The sequence below is a fragment of the Hypomesus nipponensis genome, chromosome 13 (genome assembly GCF_054491055.1).
Source record: "Hypomesus nipponensis isolate SF chromosome 13, ASM5449105v1, whole genome shotgun sequence".
NCBI classification, from domain to species: Eukaryota; Metazoa; Chordata; class Actinopteri; order Osmeriformes; family Osmeridae; genus Hypomesus; species Hypomesus nipponensis.
Window position 1 is genome coordinate 12180021 of NC_140373.1, and position 11278 is coordinate 12191298.

An 11278-nucleotide genomic window follows, 5' to 3' on the forward strand; every position below is an offset into this window, starting at 1 on the left:
CATTTTTGACGGAAAATCTATGCTAATCCAATCACCAGCCAGGATTTAGTTGTCGGTTACATGACGTCACGAAACCCTATAAAATACACTGGAAACTCAGATGAATACAAATAGTGTGAGTTTCCAAGGAAGGGTCGTCTCGGATCATCCAGTAGGCAAACAACGTTTGGTGATTAATTTTATACATTGTACTGGTAGGTGACGTTTGATTTTCAATATAACAGCTATAATATGTACCATTTCTTTGTTCCAGGGAATGTTCTTTCAATTGAATAGTATTCATTATTTGGCTTGTATGCTAGCCAAAATGGACTACTATTAGCCAACAAGCTAGACTACCCGAACAATAGAATTTCAAACTGAGCGGCAGTGACGATAATGTGGGTGGCAAATGCCTTGACCTAATCGACAAAGTAATGGTAGACAAAATTGTTTTTGTTGGCTTGCGACGTTGGAGAACAGTAGCTAGCTACGGTAAGACTCTGGATATCGGAAGCAAAACCGAATGCTACTTTTGACTTGTTTTTTATTTAGCGTAAACGGGTTAATCGGGGAAAGGGGACTAAACGGCGAGTACCTGGCTTTCTATAGCATACAGTAATTATGTAGCTGACTGCTAAACTAGATTGCTACTGTACTGCTGGCCAGCTAATGTTGATTATACCTGACCCCTTATATAAAGTGATATGGACTTGTAGTAAGTGTTTGAAATTGGATGAATTTGAATTTGTGTAGTGATTGTCCTAGTTAAGCTGGCTATTCACAAATGCTTCCGAATGTTGGTCGCACGAACAATGCCTATATATATGCTAGTCAGTTAAATACCAGAAAATAGATTCCAGCCGTATGATGTCACGCATCATGTCGGCAATTAATCTACAGTACTGTACAGTAGTGATGATCTTAGTTAAAATGGCGGGATATACTTAAAGACCTAGAAAGCGATTTTGTATTTGAAATTTCAATGGCGTACGTGCCCGCTCTCCTCCACAAAGACTGCATTGGCTTTTACGTAATGAGGCAGGGCCAAGCTTTTTCATGGAAGGCGGGGTGTTTCTACTGGCGGAGCCAGCTATTGCCCTAACACCAGACAGCTTTCAGAGCTGGCGTGGGGGGAGGGGAACTCTGGTGGATACAACTTGAATTTAATGGCATGGTGGCCTTACAATCAAGTGTTTTGCGTGGCCCCGTTGCGAACGACATGTTTATCAAATGGCCGTTCCCAGCTAACGTTTAGTGTTTTCAATTTCCAGTAAGAAATGGCTCGTACCAAGCAGACTGCGCGTAAATCCACCGGAGGAAAGGCGCCGAGGAAGCAGCTGGCAACAAAGGCTGCGAGGAAGAGTGCGCCCTCCACCGGAGGAGTGAAGAAGCCCCATCGTTACAGGTTTGTCCATTCGGAAAAGCTCAATGCACTCGATCGTGTTCAACCTAAATACTTCAAATACATTTGAACTGAAGACGTGTATTTAAAATGTACCATCTTGCTGTTTTCAGGCCCGGAACCGTGGCTCTGCGTGAGATCCGTCGTTACCAGAAGTCGACCGAGCTGCTGATCCGCAAGCTGCCCTTCCAGCGACTGGTCAGGGAGATCGCCCAGGACTTCAAGACCGACCTCCGTTTCCAGAGTGCGGCCATCGGTGCTCTTCAGGTTAGAACCAGAACAACTCGTCTTGCTTTCTCATACATAGACACGCACTTGTGCTGTGCTAGCAACCCTAGTGTTCAGTACTACATTTCATTAATTTTGCATGCTTTTACCCAAAGCAGTGCGGGCATAAAATGCTGCGTTTTTAAATGCTTACTTTTGTGAATATTATGAACTAGGCAGACTTAGTCTTTCGTGTGAATGTACAAACTAACCGTGTCTCCCTTCCAACAGGAGGCTAGCGAGGCCTACCTGGTGGGTCTGTTTGAGGACACCAACCTGTGCGCCATCCACGCCAAGCGTGTCACCATCATGCCCAAAGACATCCAGCTGGCTCGCAGGATAAGGGGCGAGAGGGCCTAGGAACCCCGCCCCCACGGCTTCGTCCAGACTAATAATCCTATTTATCATACCTAACCCTTTTTTTGTGGACATGTTATTTCTTGGGTATTTTTAAAAGGAATGTTCCTGATTTATACTTTTATTTTTTTTTGTATTTTTTAGAACGAGGTAAAGATCCGTCATTCCACTATTCTGGATTATGGGTATTGTTCAGTGACCCATTGACATATCTAGGCGTTTCTGCCCGGCTTCAAACTGGAGTCGTCTTGGGTGGGGGTGGTGGGTGGGGGTGTTGTGTAATAGGTGTTCAGAATGGATGAATTTGCTGTTCGCCACTTCTGGGGCGGTTGCCGCCAATGCCCCACCCCCTGTTACTCATCAGCCATCTCTCTCATACCATCCTTAAGCGGTTGGCTCCACACTTTTAACCAACCTCCTGACCCGCCTGGCTTTTGACCAGCTGGATATCTGGCTGGTGGTGGTCCAGGCTTTCACCACCTGTGTCAGGGCCCCTTTGTGCTACTGCACTGGGTGGGTGAGGGGGGGGCACAGCAGGGAAGATCACTGGTCGTTCAGGACTGCTTTTTACATATTCCTTTTCCTACATAAAAGAACCTTGGCAGCTACATTTAATACTATTTATGACGTGTTGTCACATTGTAGTCTTTCTATTAAATGTCTTTACGAGTACAAGCCATGTCTGTGTAATCATTTGAGTGCATGGTTGATATCTATCAAACGCATTGTAATACACCGTAGGTTCTTTTATTTACATGTGTTGCTTTGTACAATGGCAGGATATGTAGCACAGGCTTTTGAGCTGCTATGGCACATACAGATGAAGTTCCTCGACGTGTTATACAAACCACTCGGTGTGCTTAAACCCTGTAGCTGTGAAAGGAACATACAATTACAAATTGTATAAATCATTGACTGGCAAAAACAATAGAGGGAGATTGCAACCTGAAGTCAAATACTGAGCTGTACACGCCCTCACACACCAAATTACTCAGTAAGAGATGTAAATCCTGATGTCTTGAAGCGTAACACTCACCAATGCGGCTGACTATATCCTCACACTGCTTCCCGTGGCTGGCTCTCAGCACCACACAGCAGAAGCCTGACGACTGGGGTGTTTCTGGGGAGGCTCTGAAAACACAGCCAATCATTAGCTGGCATGCCGGCCAATGACAAGCCAGCCTGTGATGGCTTTGGGGGTGTTGAGTCATTTGTATTCAGAGGAGAGGTGCTATGAGGAAGAATGCAGTCCGACAGGACGCTCATCACCGCTGCTACATCCTGGAGGAGGTTGTTTATAAAGCACGCTCCATATCGTGGATGACTGATCAAAGAACGTGGACATCGTTTGGGTGGTGACAGGATTTTCTTTGCGTAAGAAACAGTAGTGGAGCTCAATGGTGCATGCCATCTCTGATATGTAATGTTGGGGCGTTGATTTCGTGCGACAAATGGGAGCTATCCCCCCCCCCCCCCCCCAGGGGAAAAAGAACGACCCTGTTTACGATAGAAATTTCTCAATGTTGGTGTCGCTTCCATACTTACACTACACAGAATGCAAATAGGGTGAAGTCTGGCTGACCGTATCTCCCCACACATGAGATCTCAGGGTAGTGGTGCTGGAAAAGCTCCTGAGAAACACACACACGCGGGGTTAGGTTGTGCAACTGACTGACGAGGCCAATCAGTATGACCGTACACAGGTTTAACTACTTCTTGGCACTCTTACTTTCTTGCTGGCATTGTCAGTACAGGTTAAGTGGGTTTCCTTCAAGTCCAAAAGCACTTCCTGTGGGATAAAAAGAGTTGGGGTTCATTTCAGTGGCGTAGTCTAGTACAGCCTGTCTCAATCCTGGTGGACTCCCTGTCTTATGTTTTAGATGTCCACCCCCCCCCCCTTCCCCCCCCTCACCTGGTTCAAATACATGGCTCATTGATAATGATCCATTCTAGCATATAGTGGCCATACTATGAATTAAGGAAGACCCCTCCCCCTTATAAGCCATGCATAACAATTGTTTACAGATGGTCGACAGCAAAAGTCTATCACTTAGGCTTCACCACAAGTTGATTTCAAGATAAGATATACCTTTTTTCGTCCCACAATGTGGAAATTCGGGCATTGCAGCAGCAAAGTGGACAGAAGTATACATAAATTTACAAAGTAAGTGCAAGCTATTATAAAATATATGAAAAAAATAACACCAGTTGCATATGGAGACCAAATATAAATAAACATGTTAATAATATTGCACAGTAGTTTGCACTTTAAGTGTGTCCATTAGAGTGGTCGAGTCCTGTGTGTTTGTGTGTATAGAGCAGTGGTTGTATAGTCTCACAGCAGCAAGAATGATTGAGCAATGAAGCGTGAGTCCATTTTACATGTCCAAGCTGTGGGATGGATTCCTACCTGGCTGGGCTGATCTCTCTTTAGGACCTGGGGGATCCCCACCTGCAACACCTCCTTCCCTCCATACTGACATCGACCAGGAAGAGAAAAGAGTCATATAATACTAACAGACAAAACACTCCCGAGAAAAACTAAAATAATAAGCTGTACTCTCATCCACATACAGAAAATTGGATAAGAGTACAGCACATGCTGACATAAAACACAATACACACCAACGTGGATTATAAAATTACATATCTACCATTCCAATGTTTGCCTTTCCCATGTACTGCACAATGTAAACAATTCTGCAGGGGAGAAAGGTTGCAGTCAAAGATTCTGCAAGTTCAGTATGAGGGTTCACTAGGTTCTCACAAGTTACTTTTATCTATATTACCCACTTCCTCCATGGTGCAGTGTCTCATTAGGAATATTTATCTATGTCTATATTACTGTGACACATCAGAGAACAAGCAAGTAGTTTGAAATCACCAGAAAAGTCAGTCCATTTCTATCCCCAAAACCCTTTAGACCAGAAATAATTCACAATTTCATAATACTTCTTTATTTGTTGCGGAAGTTAGCATCGTTAAAAGAACCTGTCAAATTGTTCGCGTTGAGGTCTCAAACAGAGTTTGCGGTGCGGCATGTTGTGGTTCATGCATGTCTGCCTCTCCAACTCACCTCCCTTCTTTGAGGCACTGTGACGGCGCTGACCTCTCATTGGTGGAGAGCTGAGAGGAAGGCGAGGGGTCGAGCCGCAAGGAGGGGTTCTCCTCTCTCAGCTCCCGTAGGAGTTTGATGATTGGCCGATACGTGCCCCCCTCCCGGCCCTGCCAGCGCAGCACGCGCAGGGACAGTGGCCGACCCTTTAACCGAGACAGCACCACACCTGCCTACAACACCACAGACAGCAGGGACAGCACTATGTCACAGAGGTTTGACATATGTATTGGATTATAAAATATCAAATACAAAGCTTATTTATACTGTAGTAATTACGAGAATTGATCATAACTTTATCACCCCTGTTCACGCTCGATCTCTTGATATTCCTATTTACCACCAGCGGTATGTTCGAAGGTGTTGTGGTTTTGAATGTCACCTGCACACAGCATGGTGTCTGTGCCCTGTAATTATTGTAATACCACAACACCAGTGTGACCTGGTATGTGACTGAGGTTTTGAGATCAAGAGTGTAAAAGTCCATGTTCTGTTTACAACCTTGATTTGTCAAGGGAGTGGTTGTGTCCACAGAGACTCATTTGTCTTGCTTGCCTGCACACTGAAATGGATAGTTCTGTGCCCACAGCAAGGTTGCAGTACATCCATCCAAAGAGACCTGAACATCTGACCGATGTAATTATAAACGTTGAATTCTACAATCAAATTGAATGGCATGGAATTGTTAGTGTGATGGTCAGATGTTGTGTTGTGGGGGCCCTGCATGTGGTCGGGGTGGTGGGCAAGGATTAAGGGAGCAGAGGACTTCCCTCACCTGGCCATTCCTGGCGTTCCGAAGGGAGATTCCGTTGATCTCATCGATGATGTCACCCAAATGGATACATCTGTCCACCTGGGCCTGGCTGCCTGGCAACAGGTCCAGCACAAAGACACGCCCACTCAAATACCTGGGGGAGAAAAAAAGAGAGAGAGAGAGAATAGAAGAGAGAAAGGAGAGAGACATAGAGAGAGGAGAGAGGGGAGAGCTTGAATGAGAGAGGACACGGGGAGAGAGAGAAAGAGGTCCATTAATTCTCAACAAACGTACATTTTTCTTTTATTTATCGTGTTAAATAAACATTGAATACGACAAAAAAAACGAAGCAAAGAAACGAGCGCAGCCAGAACAAACCTGAGCACCATCCCCAGCTCTTTGCAGGGAACAGCTTCGTACACGTCACACACCTGGAGACACAGGGAGAAGGATGACACCCAGCACGCTGGCCCTGTCACACACACACCTAACCCACACCACCCAGCACCGTTTTCAAACACCGAGACCAAACAGCCATAGCTTACAGGCAGCAGCCAACTCTCGTCCAGGAAACTGCAGTTCTGAGGAGGAAGCAGAGAGGAGACTCTCAGTCTGGTGTTAGGGTTAGGGTTGACCCTAACCCCGACGGCCTTGTGTACAACGTTTTCTCGTGCATCAACAACAGCCGTGTTTAAGTGGAGAGGAAGCTTGAAGGGGGCCGTGTGAAGAGATCCTTCATTGTGATCGCGTGTTCATTCGTCTTGACACTTTTATCCATGTAATGGTTGACCCTGTAATATCTTGATCTGCAGTGAAGTTCTCTACCACTGAGCTACAACAACGTATCCAGGAAAACTAGAAGTCACCCACCATCCCACCCACTACGCTCCTGACCCAGACGGAACGCAGAACGGCACCATATATGGTCAGGCAGGAAGAGGAAGAGGGCCTACCTCCATGTCCAGCTTGAACTCCATGCCTGACAGCACGAGGAGCAGAGACGTGAAAGGCTCTGCAAGAACGCACCGAGAACCCGTGATTACTGTTCACTTCCTGGAAGTCATGCCAACCGTTTTGCGAACACGATAAGGGAATGGAAATATGCCTCACCAACAAACTCCTCATTCCTGAGAATTGAGACAGCCGGATTGTACCACTGAGAATGAGAGACAACGTAACACGTTTGTTACACATTTTCTATGAGATGATTTACTGAGCTGAGTAAAAAATGCCATGTTGCGCACACGTAGACACACACACACACGCACCTCCAGAAGCTTGGGTGTGTGTAGCAGGTGTTTGATGAATCCTTCTAGAACCCTCCGTTTGAGGGCCAGCCTAAGCAGGTATCGTCCCCGACCCTGAGCCGAAAGCAGCTTCTTGTTGACGGCTGTCTGTTCCACTGCCAGAGATAGAGCACCGAACCTGCACGCACACATGCACACACACACACACACACACACACACACACACACACACACCACAAAATCAGGGTTCACACACTGCTCACAGGAAACTGGAGCCTACCACTCATCCAGTCACAGTTACTGGACTGTACGTTACTGAAATACATAATTATTTGTTGTATATGCTGCTTACCTGCCACATGTGTCCTGATGGGGAAGCTGTTCAAAACAATGCCAGTAGTCTCTGTGGACCAGACACAGAACCGGCTCTGAAAAAAGAGAGAGAGACAGAGAGAGAGTAACTTAAGGCCAGTAAGGGCCAGGTCGAGAGGCCAGTAGGGTCCAGGTCTAGGGTCTAGAGGCCAGTACTCACGTTGGAGGCCCTTCCTAAGGATGAGCTCCAGCAGCTCACAGCAGGAGGTCAGGTGAGGGTTGAGGTCTGTCACTGGCTCCCCCGCAGCCTGGAGGTTCAGGATGCACACTGAAGACCACACAAACACATACACACACAGGGACACACACGTATGAACGCACCCATGCCAGTGATGTACCATGTACCAGCACAGACAGGAGGACGATATATTTGAGCATTTGTTCATGGGTGAACGCAGGTAGGTTGCATCCAGGTTGATTTCAGGTTGTGAAGACAGTAAATCTCTTCACTGATGGTTTAAAAACCTAGTTGCCAGGTAACCTAGAATCATCACCTTTTCTCCCTGTCACCTTTGCATGTGTAAATATCGATAGTCACCCGCTTCGAAAAGCTCATTTGCTCGAGGGTGCGACAGAATTTAAGACAACGATGCATTTGTAAAACATGAAAGCGGGGAAAATGCGTCATTTCAGGTCCTTAAAATAGATTTAATCAAACCAGATGATCAGGCTGAAATTGAGCCACAAACCTGACGAGTGACTCACTGCTCAAAAAAAAAAAAAAGCAAATCGGGTGTGATTCTATAGGCTACAGAAAGAAATGCATACACATGCACCAAATCCATCCCATAATTATCCACCCATATTGTATATAGCAAGCTTTACCTTTGAACGTCCCGAGGAGGGGGTCTTTAGGTGGCATGTTCCTAGCTCCAACAGCACGATCACAGAGAGACGCGCCAAGTCTCGCTTTCGGTCTCCGCGTCACATCCCACGCGCGCTTCCGTGTGATAATAACATACCTCACTCCTTTATCGCTTACAGTATTAACATATGTTTATTTAGTTCAACTATTTCCCGAAATTAAAACGTCGCATAGCGCACTGATGGTGAGTGTACGGTTTCAGTAGGCCTATGCCAATATATGTTTTTAACAGATCATGTTAAACAACTTACTTCTAATATGAAATGACACTATACGCCGGGGTACGAATAACGCAGCTTACTGGCGCCCTAGTGTGGATGCAAATCCTGTCCGTGGTTGGTCACGCCCTTCACAAAAAATATTATTCGTCGAGTCGTCAGCATTCGTAAAGTTACCGGAGAGAGCCGAAGATTAATGACAGATACAAGCGGCGCGCTCTCCTGCTCTCCTCTACTGAGCGCGTGTGCAGTCGCAGTCGATGGAGCCGTGCACAGCAGATGGGTGTTGAGGTACAACTTTGGTTACAGTAGACAGGCATTCAAACACACTTTGGGAGGCGCAAACTCCACTTTACAGACTAAAGGATTAGGCCTTCCTCGTTTGGAGTTTGTAGGTAAGTAGCTTTGTTTTATTTGTATGACTGTCATCATGTGTTTGATATCACTTCAATATTTGGGCAGGGTTGGGCAAATCGCGTAGCCTACACATTGCGTTCATATCGAGTAGCTTTGAATCTTGTGTTTTATATAACTTCAATATTAAGACAGGGTTGGGCAAATCACTTAGCCTACACATCGCGTTCATATCGAGTAGTTTTGAATCCTGTGCGCTGCGCAACAGAGTCAATATGGGATATGAGGTTTGCGTATCCACCCAGAATAACCTGCGCATAAAGTGAGAGGTTTACGCACAAATGTAATCAAAGGATTCTGTTTTGTTTGCATTTTATACTATGTTAACAGTGTGCAAATACTTTATACTAATTCTGAGCTGTCAACCTCCATCTTGCGCAATATATGAAGGTGATATCATGTTGTTACAAACGATAACATTGTAGTTTGTTGTGATGTTGTGATGTTGTGTTCCAACTCCCAGCGGCATCATGTCCTATAAATAGCCAGTCATTAAGGTTGTGTAGAAGCAGGGGTAAAGTTTATAATCCTGGATTTAGCTCTAATCTCAAAGGTAATGTGTATCTAATAGTGTCTCCTTCACGAGACTGCTTCCCGTCTTCTCCGTATAAACTAGCAACTTTAGAGTGTGTTGTACTGTGTTGAATGTCTTGCACGCTTTAACAGGGAATCTTCTCTGGTCAGCGTTAGCTGCGTTAGCTCTGGTTTAAACTTTCATTGTAGAGTTTACCTGCCTCGGTTTAATTCGTTAACCGGCTCAACGGCACGGGCTCAGCGAGGTGTCCCTGGGTACGCACACGTGTCCTCCTCGAGGTTACCCCGCACGATAATCTAGCTGTAATTTAGTTAGCGCGCATAATTTACTTGTTTTCGTTCAGAAATGAATGTGTATTCCCTCCAAAAGCCAAAACCATTAGTTAAAACATTGGTGCGCCACAATGCTGTTACTAAATCTCCTGCACTTTCATATTTTAGTAGTGCGCTTTTTTACAACCAATGTCGTAGAGGGCTTCACAGATGTCTGCATATCAGCACCCATAACCAGCCTAACCCCCCCAAAAAGACAAGGACAATTAAATAGAATTCAGACAGAAAGAAAAAGACAGAAACCTGGAGGAGTGATCAGTCCGGGGCCCCCTCTTCCCCCTCCTCCCCCTCCTCCCCCTCCTCCAGTTATGCATGCACTTTCTATCAACGTTTCAACGGCTCAAATTCTGTCACAGTGGGTTTAAAAAATACAAACCTAATATATTTGAAATATTGAGACAATTTAAGACGCAGTTTGGTTTTCATGTTGTGTTAAACCACAGCTTGTCCTTGTCTACATCACGGAGGGAAGAGCACAGTCTGTGTGTTTCTTTATATTCCTCTGTAAAGAATCTCTTGACGTGAGAAAGGTGCTGTATGAAAAAGTGATATGATTCTATGTTAAACTCCCATCTTAGTTTCACCTCTCTGCTTGCAAAGTCAATGGCGTCATCTTTTGGCCCCCCTTTCCCTTCTCTTCCATCCTGGAAGGTACAGTAAATCCACAATGTTCATCAAACCAGCGGGGGGTGGAGGGTGGTGGTGGTGGGGGTGCTGATTCAACACTGCTGGGTCCAACGATCTACTCCCCCTCGTTGTAAAATTGCTCTTGGCAGCTTTTTCCGATCTCCTCGGAATATCTGGCCCACTACAAGGCCGTCATCAGGATGCATCAGCCCACTCACACCTCCTCATGCTGTGTGACTCTGCAGTTTTAGCCTTAAATGCTCTTAAAATCTCTCTCTCTCTCTCTCTCTCTCTCTCTCTCTCTCTCTCTCTCTCTCTCTCTCTCTCTCTCTCTCTCTCTCTCTCTCTCTCTCTCTCTCTCTCTCTCTCTCTCTCTGACTCTCTCTCCTCTTGCCCCCTACCCCATCCTCTTCCTTCACTATTATCTTCCTCTTCCTTCTTCTCTCCATCCAGGTGATGGTCTGTGTCCTAATGGGCCCTCAGACCCACTGCAGTGTTATTCATAGAGATCAAAGTGGCGCAGTGCACTCACTCACACACACACATACACACACACACACGCACGCGCACACACACGTCTCTCCAACACACACACACCTCTCGCTCTCAGTCACTTTTTCTCTTTACCTCAAACAGCCCCCCCCTCACACACACACACACACGCACTTTGTCCCAGTGTAGCCGTTTTTTTCTCCTCCACTCATAAATAACCCTGTTCTGCTCTCTCATCAATCCAAGGTGCTACGGGAGTGCGGTCAGCTGTATCTCCACTCCGACAGAGAGAGAGAGCG

The 11278-nt window shown here is 45.9% G+C and overlaps 2 protein-coding genes across 2 annotated transcripts; one reads left to right on the forward strand and one right to left on the reverse strand.

Annotated features, from left to right (window-relative positions):
- The first annotated feature begins 49 nt into the window (after window positions 1–49).
- LOC146260069 (histone H3.3A) lies at window positions 50–2683 on the forward strand. The gene is made up of 4 exons (XM_084669462.1): window positions 50–194; window positions 1254–1387; window positions 1498–1651; window positions 1883–2683. Exons 2-4 carry the CDS (start codon window positions 1260–1262, stop codon window positions 2009–2011), a joined length of 411 nt encoding a protein of 136 aa, XP_084525588.1. The 5' UTR covers window positions 50–194; window positions 1254–1259; the 3' UTR covers window positions 2012–2683.
- Window positions 2684–2733: 50 nt separating this feature from the next.
- On the reverse strand, window positions 2734–8421 carry LOC146260070 (uncharacterized). Its single transcript, XM_084669461.1, has 16 exons — window positions 8322–8421; window positions 7657–7764; window positions 7477–7552; window positions 7146–7302; window positions 6988–7033; window positions 6831–6889; window positions 6423–6458; window positions 6256–6308; window positions 5899–6031; window positions 5085–5296; window positions 4663–4708; window positions 4419–4484; window positions 3738–3797; window positions 3554–3639; window positions 3045–3139; window positions 2734–2881 (listed from the first exon to the last, which is right to left on the reverse strand). The coding sequence occupies exons 1-16, from the start codon at window positions 8356–8358 to the stop codon at window positions 2847–2849; spliced, it is 1305 nt and encodes a 434-aa protein (XP_084525587.1). The 5' UTR covers window positions 8359–8421; the 3' UTR covers window positions 2734–2846.
- Window positions 8422–11278: the final 2857 nt, after the last annotated feature.

What these genes read in the sequence shown, in the direction of transcription:
- LOC146260070 (XM_084669461.1), bottom strand. Translation starts at nt 8,358, where the DNA reads ATGCCACCTAAAGACCCCCTCCTCGGGACGTTCAAAG. An exon ending in GAGCTGGGGATGGTGCTCAG is followed by an intron (nt 6,032 to 6,255) that starts GTTTGTTCTGGC and finishes TTTCTCCCCCAG; the next exon opens with GTATTTGAGTGGGCGTGTCT. An exon ending in CTGACAATGCCAGCAAGAAA is followed by an intron (nt 3,640 to 3,737) that starts GTAAGAGTGCCA and finishes TGTGTTTCTCAG; the next exon opens with GAGCTTTTCCAGCACCACTA.
- LOC146260069 (XM_084669462.1), top strand. Translation starts at nt 1,260, where the DNA reads ATGGCTCGTACCAAGCAGACTGCGCGTAAATCCACCGGAGGAAAGGCG. An exon ending in AAGAAGCCCCATCGTTACAG is followed by an intron (nt 1,388 to 1,497) that starts GTTTGTCCATTC and finishes TGCTGTTTTCAG; the next exon opens with GCCCGGAACCGTGGCTCTGC. An exon ending in CGGCCATCGGTGCTCTTCAG is followed by an intron (nt 1,652 to 1,882) that starts GTTAGAACCAGA and finishes CCCTTCCAACAG; the next exon opens with GAGGCTAGCGAGGCCTACCT.